Consider the following 18,969-nt stretch of genomic DNA (forward strand, 5'->3'; position numbering starts at 1 on the left):
CGGGTGATGACGTTGGCCGCCCGCCTCAGCGTGTGCGGAGCGGAGGGTGGGACCTTCCTCTTCTGCTCTGCCCGCTCCAAGGTGCCTGTGAAGTGTACGGCGGGCTCCGGAGGCAGGATGATGATGGGGGGCAAGACCAGCGCCATCGCGGCCGGGGTTTGTGGGGCTCTCTTCATCGGGTACTGCATCTACTTTGACCGCAAGAGGAGGAGCGACCCCAATTTCAAGAACCGGCTGCGGGAACGTGAGTCTCTCGGCCGCCCCCCTCGTGCGCCTCCAGCCGCCTGCGAGATTCCCCTGCTTCCCCTTCGGGCGCCCCGTCCTTCTTGACGGGCCCCTTTGGCCTGCCTTGCCCTCCTCGCCCCGTCCTTCCTTCTTTCCTTCCTCCCTTCCTTCCTCCACGGCTCGTCGGCTGGGCGAAGGTCGCCTTGCAGGCTGGCTCCCCTCCTCCCCCCTGCTTCTTGCCCCTGGTTGGGACATAAGGGGTGGGGGAATCCCTGCAGGAAGTGGAGGAGGCTCGCCGGAGATCTGCCCTTGAGGGTCCTTGTGCTTCCTCCCTTGCCAGGGTCCCTGCCAGCGTTGGGTCCGGTTTGGTAAGTTTTTTTGGGGGGGGAGAGCCTGCAGGGCAAGCCGCGCCGCCTGTGTACTTACTTGTTTCCAGTGGCATTTTGATTGCTTGCCGGAGACGGGCGGTCGCTTTTGTTTCATCCACCATCCAGGCTCCCTTCCCTTAAAAATGGCCAGCAGCCCCTGTTTTCTTTTGGTTGGCATACACGTACATGAGGACTGCTGTGCACGTTTTTCTAAATGTGTGAACGTATACATACATTCTGGATATATCATGTTCCTCCAGAAACGTGTTCACGGTTCTGTAGCTATTACTGCCTAGGAGCCTGCTGCCTCTGCTTTGGGTTAGTCTAATGGTGTACACTAGTCTGCCACTGTGTATTGTGTGATAATACCTAGTGGAATTAGACATTCACGACATTTACAATGCAAGTGGATTTCTCAGGGCGTTATGAAATGCATTCTCAGACCCTCCTGGTACTGTTGTGATTATAACTTCCAGGATAAGGATGAATGCAAAAGAAAAAATGTAGAATTATCCAAAATGCAAGACATTCTTTCCTTGTCCTGCATTATTTCACCTCTTCAACAAAAGTGAGCTGATCCTTTCTTTAAAAGACATGCTTATGTAGACTAATTTTTGTAGCGTTATGGTGCTCTGAGATTTGAGGTGATAGCTTTTTGAGGGTTCAAAGAATGTAATTACAGCTTCAAGGCAATTTATGACACATTTTAATAGTGTCCAGTGTTTGGTATGCATTTTGATTGTGGGAAAGTCAAGAGATACCATTAGAACTATTCCTTTCTGCTGCCTTATTAGTTTTGCCGCACTGCCCCTAGTTTAATAGGGCCTGTAAAAAACAAGTGATCTAGCCTGCCTTCCCTGACCCCCCCCCCCCCAAGTTGCCTGATATTCTCACACAGGCGTAAGGGAATGCTTCTCATAGGTGTAGCAGCTAAAAATTGGCCAGTTGGCACACACAGCTAAAGCCTCTGGCTTGCTGGTGGTCTTGCTGCTGTTTAGAAGTTTCCCAGCAACTTTGCCTCTGAAATGTATTTTCATGTAGGATTGGATGTCATTTTGCAGTACCTTTGTATTCACTCCACTGTATGCAAAAGTATAGGTCTCTGTAAACTCCTAATTATCCAGATATAGAGCAGATTTGGTGTTGGTCATCAACCTTCATATGTTTCATTTCCGTAGGACATTTCACAGTGTCTTCTGAAATATATTTTGGAAGGCAAACAGTATTATAGTTTGGAAATCAGAGTATCCTTATCAAATCTAAGAACTGCTGTAGAATACAAAAATCGAAGCATGTACTGTATTTAATCCATAGGAAGGAAGAAACAGAAGCTTGCCAAAGAAAGAGCAGGACTTTCCAAGGTATTAATATCCTGTTGTATTTAGTACAGTTTTTGTCTTTTATTATGATATGCAGAACTCTTTTCAACATGGCCTTTTGCTTGAACTTGTTATGCTAGGCAGTTGTTTCAGGATGCATTATTTTGGTTTGATCTGAAGAAGTGCAAATGGAAGATGATACCTCCTTAGGCTACATGCAGAATGGTTCTTCTGTCTGTTTTTCAATAATCATTCTTTTAACTGCCAATGCCATTTAGGGACCAGATTTCATAATCAGTTCTCTGGATCCAAGAGTGTAATAATTACAGTATTTTGTGGTTATAAAGTTTTATAATTTGCAGTTCATTTCCCTAACAAATTCATGTGCTCGTAAATTGATGAAATGATGGAGATAAACATCTTACAGAGATATTTTAATATTACAGACCTTGAAGCATACAGATATTTCAGTATTGCATTTATAAAATGTTTCTGTACGCGGGAGTTGTTATGACTTCTAAATGGTTGATTGGATAACTGTTGTTGTTACAGTTGCCTGATTTAAAAGATGCTGAAGCAGTACAGAAATTCTTCCTTGAAGAAATACAGCTGGGCGAAGAACTACTTGCTCAAGGTTATTGCAGATTTTGCTAAGGGGTTGGGGAGTGAAAGGGGTTGCAGTAGAAAGCATATTAATTCTTGAAATCTTCACGTGAAGCTAGAGAATCTGCTCACCCTTTATAACTTAGCTTTGTGCATATCATAGGCCTCAGAGTTCAGCAGGGCTTACACCCATGTGTGTGTAGGATTGTAACTGAATTAAATTTGGAGCTGCTGTTTTAAGAGTCAGAATTCTGAATTATTAAACAATAATTTTATCATGATAGTATTGCCCTAACTGTCCTGCCTTAGGAATATGATAGTAAGTAATGAATTAAGAATAGTATGAATTCCTTGTAAAATAATATTTTATTCTGCCTATAGCGCCTGCTCATCTTCATACCAAATGAAGTAAGCATTCTCACATTTTAGTGGTTCCTTCCTGCTTTCCTTAAGTCTTATGTGGGTCAGTTTCACCATATATAAATTACTCCATGTCTTCTCTAAACAGTCCCTCACATGAGAGGGCCTTCCATAAATTTCCTTTTACTTGGCAATTTCTGTTGTAGCAGTAATGAGTACATTTTACCAGAGCTCCTTGGTAGATTTGTAGCCATCCAGACAAGCCAAGGATATGGTCTCAAAGTTGATGGTCATTACAATGGCCATTAATTATTGAAATGGCCATTAAGAATTATTTCTACTCATTTTTTTCCTTAGGAGCAACTGCATCAAGGAACAAGTATGCTATTTTTCTGACAGAGATTACTACATTCAGACATAGATTTCAGTTCTTTTTGAAAAATATAAAATACAAAGCCAAGTTTTACTAACAAAATTGGAAACAAATGCAGCTTGGACGTTCCAAGGCAGTGACTTGTACTTTGGATACAAGTTTTTTGTGTGTGTGTGTGTGTGTGTGTGTGTGTGTGTGTGTGTGTGTGTGTGTGTGTGTGTGTGTGTGTGTGTGTGTGTGTGTGTGTGTGTGTGAAATAGTATATATAAATATATATATAATATAAAAAATAAAAATATTTTTTCCTGTTGATACATGTATGGGGAAAGCAATGTAGCCTAGTGACATTTCAGTCACTGCTTGAAATAATTCTGTTAACTTGAAATAAAAAATACCTGTTTTCAAAGCTAATATGATATATTTAATTTTTGTACATGCAGGAGAGTACGAAAAGGGTGTCGATCATTTGACAAATGCCATTGCTGTGTGTGGACAGCCACAGCAGTTACTACAAGTGCTACAGCAGACTCTTCCACCACCAGTTTTCCAGATGCTTCTTACTAAACTCCCAACAATTAGCCAGGTATGAAAAACTAATTTTGTCACTTGCGCTTTGCACTTTGAAAGAAAAATCTGTGTTATCTGCCGCTGGATCCCATAGTTTGTTGATTCTGCACAAGGATTCATGCATTTGAGTAAGTGGGCTGCATTTGATGAGGCTTGGTTACAGTATATCGATTAACCTTTAAGATGCCACAGTCAAAATCTAGTATGAACCTAACAGAGCAAAAATGTAGGTTAGTGAAATGAAAATGCCTGCTACCAGAGCTCTGGAATAGATTGGGTGGCAACGCATACTATCTGTGGGAAAAGTGATATATCTCTTCTGGTGTTGCTTATGCAAGCAAAATACTTTGACATTTATGCAACTGGAATACCTTGTGCTAGACTCTCCTTGCACTGTGAAAAGGCGCCACTTACATTAGCATTTTGTTTCTTGTGTTCCCACAAACAAACCATTGTATTTTAAGGCTGGTTATTTTTGCTTCAATAAACTATCATGACTGTCCCTTTACAAATTGATTCTTTGCATGTTTACCAAGTTATACAGACTTCAGCACAGTTAATCCCTAATAAGTGTGCACAGGATTGGAACACTGCATTTTGGAACATGGCAGCTTCTGATATTACGACAGTGTCTAAATTCTACATGTTGAGATGCACTAGCAAGATTTAAGCTTAGACGTGTGTTCTAATCAGAGGAGGCAAGTAAACATTTCTGATTTAGTGTTTCTGTTTTTGTAGAAAGTTCAGGGTGAAAAGCATGGTGGTCAGACATGGTGGAAAGAGTGCTTGACCGCTGTCGCGCTGCCACCACCTCCCTTGACCCTTGCCCAGCCTGGCTAATCAAAACAGCCAGGCCTATAACATCTGAATGGGCTACGGCAATAATTAATGGGTCTCTCCAGGAGGGCAAGATTCCCCTTGCCCTCAAGGAGACACTCATTAGGCCCTTTAGGAAGAAACTGAGCTTGGTGGAAGATAATATTGGTAATTATAGGCCCATCGCCAATGTTTCGTTCCTCACCAAGGTAGTTGAGAGGGTGGTGGCCGATTAGCTAGCTGCAGGCTCTTCTGGATGAAACCAGTGTCCTGGATTCATTCCAGTTGGGCTTAAGGCCATGCCACGGCATGGAAACAGCATTGGTCATCCTGTTTGATGACCTACTGAGGGAGGCCGATGGGTTTCATCCCTTGAGTGCTGCCTGGAGGCTGTTCAGCAGTGAATGCAGGTCAATGGACTGAGGCTGAATCTGGGCAAGACGGAGGTCCTTTGGGTGGACTTCCCAGACATCAGTGGTCTGGGAAACTCCCTATCTTGGGGGGAGGGTGACTCTTACCACTAAGAGTGAAGCTTGCAGTTTAGGTGTACATCTGGGTTTGGTGCTCACCATGGAGACCCTGGTGTCATTAGTGGTCGGTTCCACACATTCCCACCTTTGGCGGATTGCCCAGCTGCATCCCTATCTTGATGTGGGGGCACTCACCACTTTGGTCCGTGAGCTTGTAGTCTCAAGATTAGACTACTGTAATGTGCTTTACGTGGGGCTGCCTTTCAGACTGACGTGGAAACTTCAGATGGTACAGAATGTGGCGGCCAGACTTCTTACTGGGGTGAAAAAGTACCATGATATTCCCCCCACCTCTGGCCGCCTTGCATTAGCTGACCATTCGTTTCTGCATTGATTTCAAAGTTCTTGTGATTGCATATAAAGCCCAAAACAGTTTAGGACCTCGATATCTGGCAGAGCGCCTTCTCCCGCCCATTTCTACCAGAGTTACTCGTTCTAGCCAGGCTGGAGGTCTGGAAGGAAAGAACAAGAAACTGGGTCTTCTTGGCAGTGGCCCCTTGCCTTTGGAACAATTTGCCAGTGGCGGTCCGCCTGGCTCCCTCTCTGGGTGTTTTCAGAAATAAACTTAAAAACTGGATATTTGGGCAGGCTTTCCCTCCTGTGTTTTTTCTTAGTGTCCTTGTGACCAAGGACTAAGTGGGGCCATAAACCCTATCTGAATATTTGAACATCAGTGTTCAACAGTAGAACTAAAACTGAAGAGTTCTGTAAGAAGCACAGGTCCAAGGATGAGCACCAGAATTTGCCCTTGGTGTTAGGCTGCACTGAGAGAGTCAAGTTTTGGCAAGCTGTACATAACCCTCTAGCGCAGGGGTCTCCAAACTATGGCCCGCGGGCCACATCCAGCCAGACTTGCCTTTTTATCCAGGCGGACATTGCAGGCTCAGGTTCGCAGGCTCAGATTCGTTCCCTTCAGCCTGTGTGAGCATGTGTACGTGTGCATGCTCCTTTGGCCCTCGGAAATGTAGAACATATATGGTGTGGCCCTTGCACTGAAAAGTTTGGAGACCCCTGCTCTAGAGTGATATAGTAATTAGTTATTCTCACAGTTCATATTTCAGTACATCTCAGCCCTTAAATGTAAATTTTACACCCTAGAAGATGAAAAACAGATTATCTCACAAAAATCCTGATGTCTTGTCTGGCTTTCATGAGCTCGTCAGTGGAGTCAGTAAATGGTAACTGCTTACCACAAGTATTTCTCCTTAGATGAAATCCAGGAATGGAACAGATTGTAATGGGTCAGTCAGAGCATCTTGATGGCAAATAGTTTTTCCTACCAACAGCCATAGGTCTAGAACATCATTGTTATTCCATCACTTAATTTAAATTTAGACCCACTCTGCAGTTTTGGCAAATTGTGTAAATTGGAGCCACTTCTTGCTGACAGTTAGCAAGCGCCATTCTGTGAGTTTTGGGCATGCCCCAACCATCCAGACTGGAGTGTGTCCAAAAATTATTGTGGGGACCCATTAAATGCCAGTGGGAACTTCAGGATGTGCCATTTGTCTTCTGCCTTTCGCTTGTATGTGTCAATAGAAAACAAACAGTAATCTGTCGATTTCCTCTCTGTGCCATGTATTTTGGGGATTTGTTGTTGTAACAGCGAACTTCCCTTTTTGTAAAGGTCATGATCAAAATACATTTGTGCTGGATGTGGTAAGAAGTGGCAGTTCTTGTACGTACAGAGAGGTGTTTTTATAATATAATGGTGTGTGAATTTTTGTTGTGGTTATAAATGAAGAGAGAGAATTCCTTTATCATTTGAACCACTCTGACGTTACAGTGGAGAAGCAGTTATAACTGGAACAGAAAACAGAGTTCATATACTTTTAATATAATATTAAAGAAAAATGGAGTAGGAATGGGCCTATAAGACCATCCAGTTCAACCCCCTGCTGAACATAAGAATCCAAATCGAAGGATATCTGACAGATAGTTGTCTAATTTTCCCTTGAATGTCTCCAGCATTAGAGTGCTCACCACCTCCCAAAAGAATTGTTTCCATTACTATACTGCTGTAACAGTTGGGAACTTTTTCATCATATTCAACCAAAATTTGTCTTTGTGCAACTTGAGAAAGAAGAGAAAGGATTTCCTATTACTAGTACATCTTTGTACTGATATCCATTGGCATCCAAATTCCAGTCATCTGGGTCATTCTACTAAGTTTTTGTTATACTGGAATATAATGTTTGGGATTACTTCCTTAACCCCTTCTCACTGTGTTTAGCTTAGTTCCACACAACCAACAGAGTTTATCTTCAATAATCACATGTGTCTTATCAGTTTTTATTGAAACATTACCTTTGTGTTTCTAGCTGACCATCTTAACCTCAAAGCTAAACAAAAGCTTTTGTCAATGGACATGATATGAAAATTAATAGAAATTAGTTTTCACACAGGTTTAATCTAGTGCCTCAGCGAGGGTTTATATTCCTGTGGCGAAAATCCTGTTGCACAGCTTTGCTCAAGCAACAGAAATGATGTCATTGACAACAGCAGGTTATTGCTGATTAAGAAGTTTTTTTTTTAACTATGGAGGGGATGAGGCTTGCATACAATGAAATGTAGTTGCTTGGACCTCACAATGAAAAAAAGAGTATAGTCAGTGGCAATCTGCTGTTGACATTATTCCCCTTATGTAGGTGGAAGGTATGTAGGTGGAACTCACCAAACAGGATTTCAGACTCTGTACATTTATTTGGGAATAAGTGAACTTGTGAGTAAATACTGTGTACTGTCAGATAAGGGTATAAGTTGACTAGAAATTGGCAATGATTGATAAGGAATTCCCAAAGCCCTGAAGGGCATTGATGGCAGAATTACGAACCTTAATCAGCTGTGATGTGTTCAGGCATAGTATAAGGAATAGAGATGAGCATGAACTGCAGTTCAGCCCAGTTCAGTCCTGCTCCCACACAGGCGTCATGTGGGCGCCGCACACTCCCTCCTCCTGCCTTCTCTGTGCACTTGCTCATTCCCTGGGTGATGCACACTTCTTTCCTCACCAGCATGACTGCTCACTCGTGCACTCCCCTTCTCTGTGTCTTCCAACGGTCACTTACTCAGACGAGGAGATGGGGCAGGGAAGCCTGCAGTGCTGCCTTTGCGTGGGCAGCCCCTGGAGGAAGTGGAAGAGGGAAATGCGTGCAATGATCAGCAAGTGGGCAGTTGCACTGAGAAGGTGGGGAGGGAAGCATGCATTATCTGGGGAATGAGCAAGTGCACAGTGGAGGAGGAAGAGGGGAGTGCGCGGCACCCGCATAACACCTGTGCAGGTGTGGTGCTGAATTGGGCCGAAGCACTGAACTGTGGTTTGTCCCCATCTCTAATAAGGAATTTATTTGGAAAATGGTAATTTAATGTTAAACCTTGTTATTGCATCAGGTATAAGTAGAAAATCTCTGCACATTTCATATCATCTGAGTTCTTATTTTAAAGTAATGCAACCACAAGTGGCAGCATCATAAGCTACAGGTAGAGTCTTCTAAAATCTTAAAATATGTCACTGCAAACTCATCTTTCTCTATTTACAATCATTCCTGCTGTTTGCAGCACGCAAATGAGCTACTGTTCTGGGTTGAGTGGTATACCTCTGTTCACAAAATATTCTGGCTTGGGCTTCCAGAAATAGAAGGCTTATTTTGCCCACATTTCCTCCTTTCTTCTGTGATCCCCAAAGACACCCAATTAGCTCTATATAGTTACAGCAAAATGGGGAGAACTGCTGGGAGGAGGGGAATAACAAGAATCTCTCCTTCAGAAAAACACGACTGGATGCAGTCTGTTTTGGATAGTGTCAAAGCAGATTTGTAGTTATGTGCCTGAGTACATCAAGCAACAAGATTAAAACAAGGGTTTGCTAAGAATGAAGAACTGCATCAGTAGAACAGTCAAAGAGCTATTGTGGTACTTTCTTTTCAGGTGTATGTGCACAGTTAACAACTCTTAATATTTTTTAATCCATTGAATTTAAAACTATTAAGTATTAGTAACATCTCAGCAATAAAGACAATGGGGAAAGGGGCTACTTGATCCTATTTAATTATGTTTTGGCGTGAACAAATATTGCAGAACTTCATGTTTTTATTACTTTTTTGTTTAAATGTTTTGATTATTTGCTTGTTTGAATCCTCTTCATTGTACTTGGGGACTGTTTATTTCTCTCTTTTCAGAGCGGATTGGGAATCAAAGTTTAGTTGTGCAGGTTTCATTTATTTCAATAGTTCATTGGCAAGAGGAGTATACTGTCCATTATATCACTCTCAGATTGTTCAAATATTTTATTTTACAGAGAATTGTAAGTGCACAGTCCTTGGCTGAAGATGATGTGGAATGAGAAATTTCAGCAGGAACAGCAAGTGAATCCTTAGCCCAAAAGATGAGCATTGTGGGGGGTGGGGGGATCAGGGTAAAGGAGTAAGCATAGTAGTCATAATGGACTGTAAACAACATTTAAACCTACCAGAGTTAATGTCAACTTTGAGAAGGTTGGTTTGCCTGGACTTTATTTATTATCTAGTGCAAAGCGTATTTTGATAAATTCATTTTATAAATACATCATATTGAGTTGTAAAAGATATCATGTCATTTATTACCTATACAGTTGTAACATTGTACATATAAAAGATGTAAAGCTACAACATAAAATATCCCATGCTCATTTTTGAAAAACACAAAGCTAAGGCATTAAAAATTTATCTGTGCTTCTGTATGTGTATGTGTTCATTCAAGTATCAAAGAGGTATAGTAAGGAATGTTTGCCAAATTCAGCATAGTCATAGGATAATGGAGTTGGAAGGAGTCTATAAAGCCATCAAGTCCCAACACTCTGCTCACTGCAGGAATCCACATCAAACTATAGCTCATAAATAAACAAATAGGCATATAAGTGTTCTGGAAGTTTTACATAGTTATTATTTGAAAGAAACAGTTCACTTGTGGAAATGTCAGTACAGTGGTGCCCCACATGATGACAATAATCCATTCCATAGAAATCGCTGTTTAGTGAAAACATCATCTTGCGAAAACTTAGCCCAAAAGATGAGCAACTCGTTTAATGCGTTCCAGTGGGAAAAACCATCGTTCTGTGAAGACTGCCCATAGGGAAGCCATTTTGCAAAGCGCTGATCAGCTGTTAAAATTGCTGCCCTGCGAAGCATCAGTCCCGAAAACACCCGTTTTGCGAAGCCCCGATCAGTGGCAAAATCGTTGTCTTATGAAAATCGGTTTGCGAAGCAGGGACCCAAACATCGTCCAGCAAAAATCACCCATTGGAATCACTGTTTTGCGAATTGCTATAGCGATTGCAAAACCTCATCGTCATGCAGATTCATCGTTTTGCGAGGTTGTTGTCTAGCGAGGTACCACTGTAGGCGTTATTTTCTTCATTTTTATTTCGCACACTACTTAGATTCAAAGACCCTAGGACAACTTATAGGGAGTAATGGAAGAAAGGGGAGAATTCAGTAAAGCCTCTACAGCTGCATCCATTGGTGGGCCCTTTGAAGCAGAGTGTTGGCCTGCAGGTGGCAGAAGAGGAGCAGAAAAGGTTTCAACTCTTGTGACATTGGATTCTGCTTCAAGTAGAACAGCCTTATTCAAAGAAGGAAGTTCTAAATGTAGACCAGTTTAATTCAGAGAAACAATCTGCTTACAAGGGTGCAAAACCTGAATCCCCCTATAGTCCACTTCTCCATTTTTAATACTTCTACAGCAACACACTGTGAGGATGAGCACAGAAACCTTAAAGTTGTAAAGTTTTCTGCAGTGTATGCAAATGTTTCTCTAGACTATAACAGACCAGCTTTCTCTTCCCCCAATACTACCACCATAAGTCTGTATTTCAATCCATTTTCCTTTTTGTCAGGTACAGATGTTTTCCTCCCTGGTCTGAGAGCGCATTTTCTTTCTATCTGCCTCCTATAGGTTATGGTATTATCTTTCTATGTCCCTTGTTCCTCTGGAGTTGTTTTCAATTTTTCCCTGCAACCAGCTGCTTCATTTCTTTACAGCCCTTCCGGTTAATTGTTGTTACTCTGACATTAGCTCCTTCTTTTGCCAGCCTGTGAGTGTCATGAGTCCCATTTTATTTATGTGTTTTATTCATATGCCGCTTTTCACCCATGGTGGGGACCCAAGTGATTTCCTTTCTTTGGTTTGATTGCTTTATTAGCCACCATCAAACTTCCTATAGTTCTTGCACACTAATCTTATACAAGAAACTCTGCATTCTTCTGTAGATAACTTGATAGATTACTAATTTTCTGTATAGGAACTTAAGTTGCAGTAAGGCAAAACAATTGATTCTTGTGGAACAGACATCAAAAGTGTTGTATACATCTTGAAAACCTAGTCGTGCTGAGCTGAAGTTATAAAAGACAGAGACACTCACCTATGAAATCCTTTGTAAGACAGAGACTCTCACCTATGAAATCCTTTGTAAGACTGAAAGTTGTTGCCCTGCTGGGTTTTTGGCAGTCATGGTTTATTGAGTTGCAATACCTCAATATCTATAGTTTTGAATGCAATTTCACCAGAATTAAACAGCAATGTAAGTCTCACTTGACTTCTGACCCAGTATTTGTCATTATGGCACAAGACATCATGGGCAGTTTACCAGATCTTTGCAGATTGAGCACGTCCTACTGAGTTTGTGTCATAAATTTGGAACACACTTAAAAATCCAGTACTCTATTAGAGAATCACCTTTGTTTAAAAACAACCAATAAGCACTCATCATTTTGTCTACTCTGTCATATTTGTGGTGGTATGAGAACTATGTGATAGTGTTGTGGGAGCTATTGTGTGTTCCTCAACTGAAGCTTACATATACACATCTGCAATTGTCTAATGATAGAGAACTACTTAATTGGCCCAGGCAGAAGGGAGACGAGAGGCATTCTCTTCCTTACAATTTTTTAAAAAATTGTAAGGAAGATTTTTAAAAAAATTGTACAATTTTTTTAAAAATTGTAACATGTTTTGCAGTTCAGTGCCACTGGGAAAAGAGGTGGAACCTGCTTTTCAATGAACATAGGATTCCAACTAAAAGCAGGAATTCTTCCCTCACTGATCATGGACAACTGCATTCAGACAAAAGTCCCAAGTTGGAAGATGGAGCTTGGTTAGTGAAACAGTCTTGCAGATATGCCACCTAGAGATTGTTGTCTTTGTAGAATGTGAATCTCCATCCTTCTTCCTTCCCCAGTGGGCTTTGTCATGACTGGCCCATCAAGTTTTTCTTGGCAATGTGGAACCTCAACTGGAGTTCTCTATGATTTCAAACATCTGGCCATGTATTTCAGTAGGCACTGCTACCCTGATTTTTTACCACCCAGCTTGATTCTAATAAAGATAATACCTATGTATTTTGGGTTTTTTAAAATTCCAAGTAAGTAGCAGCTTACCAATGGGGTGGGGAGAAGTGAGGTGTCTAGTTAACAACATATTTACATCAGTTTCTAAATAATGGCTCATCGTCTGTAACAGATGCCAACCATATGATCCAGTATAACAGAATAACAATTTATGAACAATATATGACTAATTAACCTGATTTTCCCTTTGATGGTTTTCATCTCATAATTCAGGGGCTGTGATGACAGAATTATCCAGGTGGCTCTACAAGACACAGTTTGAAAGCTCTCAAATATGTAACCAGTATTTATTGCTGCATCTATTTCAGAACAGAACCATATTTGGAGAGTGATATCAGCATTTCATTACAGCAATATCATTTATACTTCCTCTATTGAAGTTCATAAATCTTCCATTCCAACTGTCAGAAGTGAGAATCCTTTATTAAACATTTTTCTCACCTAACTGGAACTCAAAGCTGCTTTCCTTAAACTCATCTGATCCCATAACTTGTTAAAAAGAGCTAAAAACAAAACTGCCTTTTCATTCAATTTCTTTTTACTTTATTAAAACATGGAAAAACAACAAAATAATAGTACAACTCTTTCATCAGGAATGTATAATCTCTGTGACTTCACACCATTACAATCTAGATCAGATTAGAATATTGCACCAAAGACTGACATGGTAGGCTAGTGGAAAATGAGGCTTGTCATTATTATTTACATAATAAATAAAAAACCAAGTGTTGAAAAAAATCATCTTGGGAGTGTAGTTGTTTAAGTAATCTGATTTGATGAGTTACTTTCTTCATTAGGGCAATATGCCATATTTTATTTCTCCACACATGTAAAGTTAAATTACAAATTGCCTATCAGTTTGTATAATTTCCAAATGTGCTGCCATACAGAAAAAGTCAATCAAGTGTTTATGAGTTAGCTGCTTGTTGTTTCCTGAAAATAAGGTCAGAAGTGCTAGATCTGGTGATCTGGTGCTTTTTTGCTCTGTAATTTTTTTTCTATTTCTATAAAAATCCTGAACCAGAACAGCTGGAGGGCATATCCACCAATATTCTTCCTACAGGTTGAGCTGATTTCTTTGTTGTTACAGCTTTAGTGGAGTGAGGTAAAATACTATCTGTACATAAGCTTGATAGAATGTTCCTTAATTTGGAGAAGATTGGTCTGAGCTGACTGCGGCTCTGATCATCAGTTTCTCATAGCAAAATTCAAGCTTAGACTGAAGAGAGTAGGAAAAACCACTGGGCCACTCAGGTATAACCTAAACCAAATCCCTTATGAATACACAGTGGAAGTAAAGAACAGATTTAAGGAACTAGATTTGGTGGACAGAGTGCCTGAAGAACTTTGGATAGAGGCTCGTAACATTGTCCAGGAGGCAGCAACAAAAACCATCCCAAAGAAAAGGAAATGCAAGAAAGCAAAGTGGCTGTCCAACGAGGCCTTAGAAATAGCAGAGAGGAGAAGGGAAGCAAAGTGCAAGGGAGATAGGGAAAGTTACAGAAAATTGAATGCAGACTTCCAAAGAATAGCAAGGAGAGACAAGAGGGCCTTCTTAAATGAACAATGCAAAGAAATAGAGGAAAATAACAGAAAAGGAAAAACTAGAGATCTGTTCAGGAAAATTGGAGATATTGGAGGAACGTTTTGCGCAAAGATGGACATGATAAAGGACAAAAATGGGAGGGACCTAACAGAAGCAGAAGACATCAAGAAGAGGTGGCAAGAATACACAGAGGAATTATATCAGAAAGATTTGGATATCCCGGACAACCCAGACAATATAGTTGCTGACCTTGAGCCAGACATCCTGGAGAGTGAAGTCAAGTGGGCCTTAGAAAGTTTGTCTAACAACAAGGCCAGTGGAGGTGATGGCATTCCAGTTGAACTATTTAAAATCTTGAAAGATGATGCTGTTAAGGTGCTACATTCAATATGCCAGCAGGTTTGGAAAACCCATCAGTGGCCAGAGGATTGGAAAAGATCAGTCTACATCCCAATCCCAAAGAAAGGCAGTGCCAAAGAATGCTCCAACTACCGGACAATCGCACTCATTTCACATGCTAGCAAGGTTATGCTCAAAATCCTCCAAGGTAGGCTTCAGCAGTATGTGGACCGAGAACTCCCAGAAGTGCAAGCTGGATTCTGAAGAGGCAGAGGAACTAGAGACCAAATTGCTAACCTGCGCTGGATTATGGAAAAAGCCAGAGAGTTCCAGAAAAATATCTACTTCTGCTTCATTGACTATGCAAAAGCCTTTGTGTCGACCACAGCAAACTATGGCAAGTTCTTAAAGAAATGGGAGTGCCTGACCACCTTATCTATCTCCTGAGAAACCTATATGTGGGACAGGAAGCAACAGTTAGAACTGGATATGGAACAACTGATTGGTTCAAAATTGGGAAAGGAGTACGACAAGGCTGTATATTGTCTCCCTGCTTATTTAACTTATAAGCAGAATACATCATGTGGAAGGCTGGACTGGAGGAATCCCAAACCAGAATTAAGATTGCCAGAAGAAATATCAACAACCTCCAATATGCAGATGATACCACTCTGATGACAGAAAGTGAGGAGGAATTAAAGAACCTTGTAATGAGGGTGAAAGAGCAGAGTGCAAAAAACGGCCTGAAACTCAACATCAAAAAAACTAAGATCATGGCCACTGGTCCCATCACCTCCTGGCAAATACAAGGGGAAGATATGGAGGCAGTGTCAGATTTTATCTTCCTGGGCTCCATGATCACTGCAGATGGAGACAGCAGCCATGAAATTAAAAGACGCCTGCTTCTTGGGAGGAAAGCAATGACAAATCTTGACAGCATCTTAAAAAGCAGAGACATCACCTTGCTAATGAAAGTCCGAATAGTCAAAGCTATGGTTTTTCCTGTTGTGATGTATGGAAGTGAGAGCTGGACCATAAAGAAAGCAGACCGCCGAAGAATTGATGCCTTTGAATTGTGGTGCTGGAGGAGGCTCTTGAGAATCCCCTGGACTGCAAGGAGAACAAACCTATCCATTTTGAAGGAAATCAACCCCGAGTGCTCACTGGAAGGACAGATCCTGAAGCTGAGGCTCCAGTACTTTGGCCATCTCATGAGAAGAGAAGACTCCTTGGAAAAGACCTTGATGTTAGGAAAGTGCGACGGCAAGAGGAGAAGGGGATGACCGAGGATGAGGTGGCTGGACAGTGTCTGCAAAGCAACCGACATGAATTTGACACAACTCCGGGAGACAGTGGAAGACAGGAGGGCCTGGCGTGCTCTGGTCCACGGGGTTACGAGGAGTCGGACACGACTAAACGAACGAACGGTCTGAGTGGAAGCTTGTTCCATAGAGCCTGCCATTTTTATAACATATATGGTAATCCTCAGATTGTTTTCCCAAACCATGTTGGGACCTAATTTACAAACATAGTGAGATTCAATTAGTAGTTTTGGAGCCAGCTTCTGCTGCTTATTTTCTGAGGTTAGCAATGTTTCAAAAGCAGTTGATTGTCTAATGGCCTACTTGAACAGAAGAAAAATGAAAAACCCGATATATTTGAAATCAGGAGGGAGAGATTAATACTTGCTTGATTTAGCAGTTGCTCCCCTGATTTGGAGCCAAAGCTAATTATATAGATCACATAATTGATATTATTTACAGCCTTTCCACCATTTAAATTGAGTCTATTTGTCAACATCATACAATAAGGGATGGCAAAGGAAGATGGTCAAGGGGGATGGATCAGAAAATAATATTTCCATTCTTTCCTAATTTTACCACATTCCGAAGGAGTGGATTGGTTATCAGCGGTATGGAATTAAATTTTTATAGGGAGAAATAAAAGCCCTTTCAATTTTTCCAAATCCTAAGATTTTATTTCCAGTGGTAGCCATGTGGGAGGTTGACAGCCAAGAAGTACACAAAATACAGTACTTGTTTTTTTCTGGAATGCTACATAATTGACTTTAAAATTTGGGGCCCCCAATACTCCACTTTTGTGATTATGGAAATTCACTGCATGAAATACTCTTGATATCTGGGAGCTATAGATAAAATTCATACATATACACTGTTTCCCCTAAATTAAGACCTAACCTGAAAATAAGACCTAGTATGATTTTTCAGGATGCCCATAATATAAACCCTACCCCCAAAATAAGCCCCAGTTAAGTGACACCCCACCCTCCACCATTGTGCAGTAACCAGAAGATGACATGGCTGTAGTTGAATAGATTATTGTACATGAAAAAAAATAAAACATCCCCTGAAAATAACTCCTAATGCGTTTTGTGGAGCAAAAATTAATATAAGACTCTGTCTTATTTTCGGGGAAACACGGTAGTCTGCCAGTATTTAAAAGCCATGTCTAATACCTTTTGGAGAGAACTTGAAAGAAATAACTTAATCTAGGCAGAATTTACATTTTAACTGTTCCTGTCTATCCCAGTAATGACAGACACAGTTTTTGTCATTGTATAAGTTTTTGTTTAACTAGATGTAACAGTGTAAAAGAGACGTGGTGGTGCTGTGGGTTAAACCGCAGAAGCCTCTGTGCTGCAAGGTCAAAAGACCAGCAGTTTTAAAATCAAATCCACGTGACGGAGTGAGCTCCCACTGCTTGTCCCAGCTCCTGCCAACCTAACAGTTCGAAAGCATGAAAAAATGCAAGTAGACAAATAGGTACCACCTCAGTGGGAAGGTAATGCTGTTCCATGTCTATTTGTGCTGGCCACGTAACCACGGAAACTGTCTTCAGACAAACGCTGGCTCTATGGCTTGGAAATGGGGATGAGCACCGCCCCCTAGAGTTGGACACAACTGAACTAAATATCAAGGGGAACCTTTGCCTTTTTCTAGATGTAACAGTGGTTTGTAGTTTAAGGTATTAACTTTAGTCAAATGAGAAGGAACCATGACTCCTTGTGGCACAGTGGTTAAACTGCTGTAGTGCAGCTAAAACTGTGCTCACAACCCGGGGTTCAATCCCAGGTAGCCGGCTCAAGGTTGACTCAGCCTTCTATCCTTCTGAGGTCAGTAAAATGAATTAACTTGTAAACCGCCCAGAGAGTGCTTGAAGCACTATGGGGCGGTACATAAGCAACACGCTTTGCTTTGCTTTTGCTTTAAGTATTGAGGAGCTGGTTGTGAAAATACCTGTTAGATCAGATAAATGTTGACTATTAGGGAAAGACATGTTAAGTACTAGAATCTTAGATCTGCTAGGGTTAATCATCAACCCTGAGGCTAGACCAAACTCTTCAAGGATTTTTGAGACATGTCTGGTTTGGATACTGTAATGGCAATGTAATCTGCAAATAGGTTTATTACACATTTATGCCGTTCAATAAATACTCTCTGGATATATATGCTTCTACACAGTCTTTGTGCCTACCTGACTGATAATATGCTTTCCAAACTTTGGAAACCAGTATATAATCTATTTTTGTGTAGGGTTCACAATGTTTGGGAAAATAGTCCTTCTTATCTAGATGTAGTTCTCTCCAGGTATCTATCACACTGAATACACTGAAGAATTGTTGCAGTGAAATTTGATGTGGAGCTTTTATTAGTACTATTTTCCAGGGCACTTGCAGTTATATTAAGGCCACTCACAAGCAAGATCTTCCTTGAAGACAAATAATTTTAACAACATTTCTTAAAAAAAGTAATCTGCTGTGTGTTTGGACTATTTATGGATTCTGCTGTTAATTTAACATTATTAATAAATCAATTTACAAATAGGTACTTGCTGTTAAAGTTTAAACTCTTCTTCATACTGGGAATTTATTTATGGGGAGAACGCAATCAGTACATATGATTTATAGGAGCCTGCAACCAAATGAACAGGAGCTTAATGTAGTTCGTACTTTTGGGGGATGAGTTCCCTTTGTGATAGATTTCTTGCATTAATTATATGTCAGGGTCTTCATGTTTTATAATGCTCTGGATTCACCTTTGTTTACTCAGAGATCCCACTCTATTGATATTGAAAGATGCCACTTTTCAGATCCGGCATCCTATATGCAGTTTGCTTGGGTTGACCCGAGTACAGCTGTCATTTGGATGCCAACAGAAAATCAGTCAGAAGTCCAGATAGTGATGAAGGCAAAGTTTAGAAGAGGGAATGTAACTGGCACCATTAAACAGAACACTAACCATAGCAAAAAAAGTCCCTCTACAATATGTCTGAAGCATCCCTTTATGTAGGCAGTTCCAATCTGTCTTCCAAAGGACAACAGCAAAGAGACGGCAAAATTTGGGGGGATGTAGTATACCAGTAATATTTTTATACACCTCCAACAGCACTGATGAACCATATTAGACCATTATTTGAAAAAACGCTCAAAAGGAAAACTGAATGAGAAGTACTTAAATCTGATAATTAGATAAAAGTTCACAAACTTCTCATAGAATTATTCCTTTACCATATATGAAGCT

The 18,969-nt window shown here is 40.8% G+C and overlaps 1 protein-coding gene and 1 non-coding gene across 2 annotated transcripts; both read left to right on the forward strand.

Moving 5' to 3' along the window:
- Positions 1–9,870, forward strand: TOMM20 (translocase of outer mitochondrial membrane 20). Its single transcript, XM_020786943.3, has 5 exons — positions 1–244; positions 1,908–1,954; positions 2,465–2,546; positions 3,689–3,831; positions 9,459–9,870. Exons 1-5 carry the CDS (start codon positions 7–9, stop codon positions 9,501–9,503), a joined length of 555 nt encoding a protein of 184 aa, XP_020642602.3. The 5' UTR covers positions 1–6; the 3' UTR covers positions 9,504–9,870.
- Positions 1,024–1,161, forward strand: LOC140703629 (small nucleolar RNA SNORA14). Its single transcript, XR_012082931.2, has one exon. It is a non-coding gene; the product is annotated as a small nucleolar RNA SNORA14 (small nucleolar RNA).
- Positions 9,871–18,969: the final 9,099 nt, after the last annotated feature.

The sequence above is a fragment of the Pogona vitticeps genome, chromosome 1 (genome assembly GCF_051106095.1).
Source record: "Pogona vitticeps strain Pit_001003342236 chromosome 1, PviZW2.1, whole genome shotgun sequence".
Lineage (NCBI taxonomy): Eukaryota > Metazoa > Chordata > Lepidosauria > Squamata > Agamidae > Pogona > Pogona vitticeps.

Excerpts from the sequence above, each read along its gene's own strand:
- TOMM20 (XM_020786943.3), top strand. The coding sequence starts at position 7 with ATGACGTTGGCCGCCCGCCTCAGCGTGTGCGGAGCGGAGGGTGGGACC. Across the intron at positions 1,955-2,464 it reads AAAGAGCAGGACTTTCCAAG|TTGCCTGATTTAAAAGATGC; the intron begins GTATTAATATCC and ends TTGTTGTTACAG. Across the intron at positions 3,832-9,458 it reads AACTCCCAACAATTAGCCAG|AGAATTGTAAGTGCACAGTC; the intron begins GTATGAAAAACT and ends TTTATTTTACAG.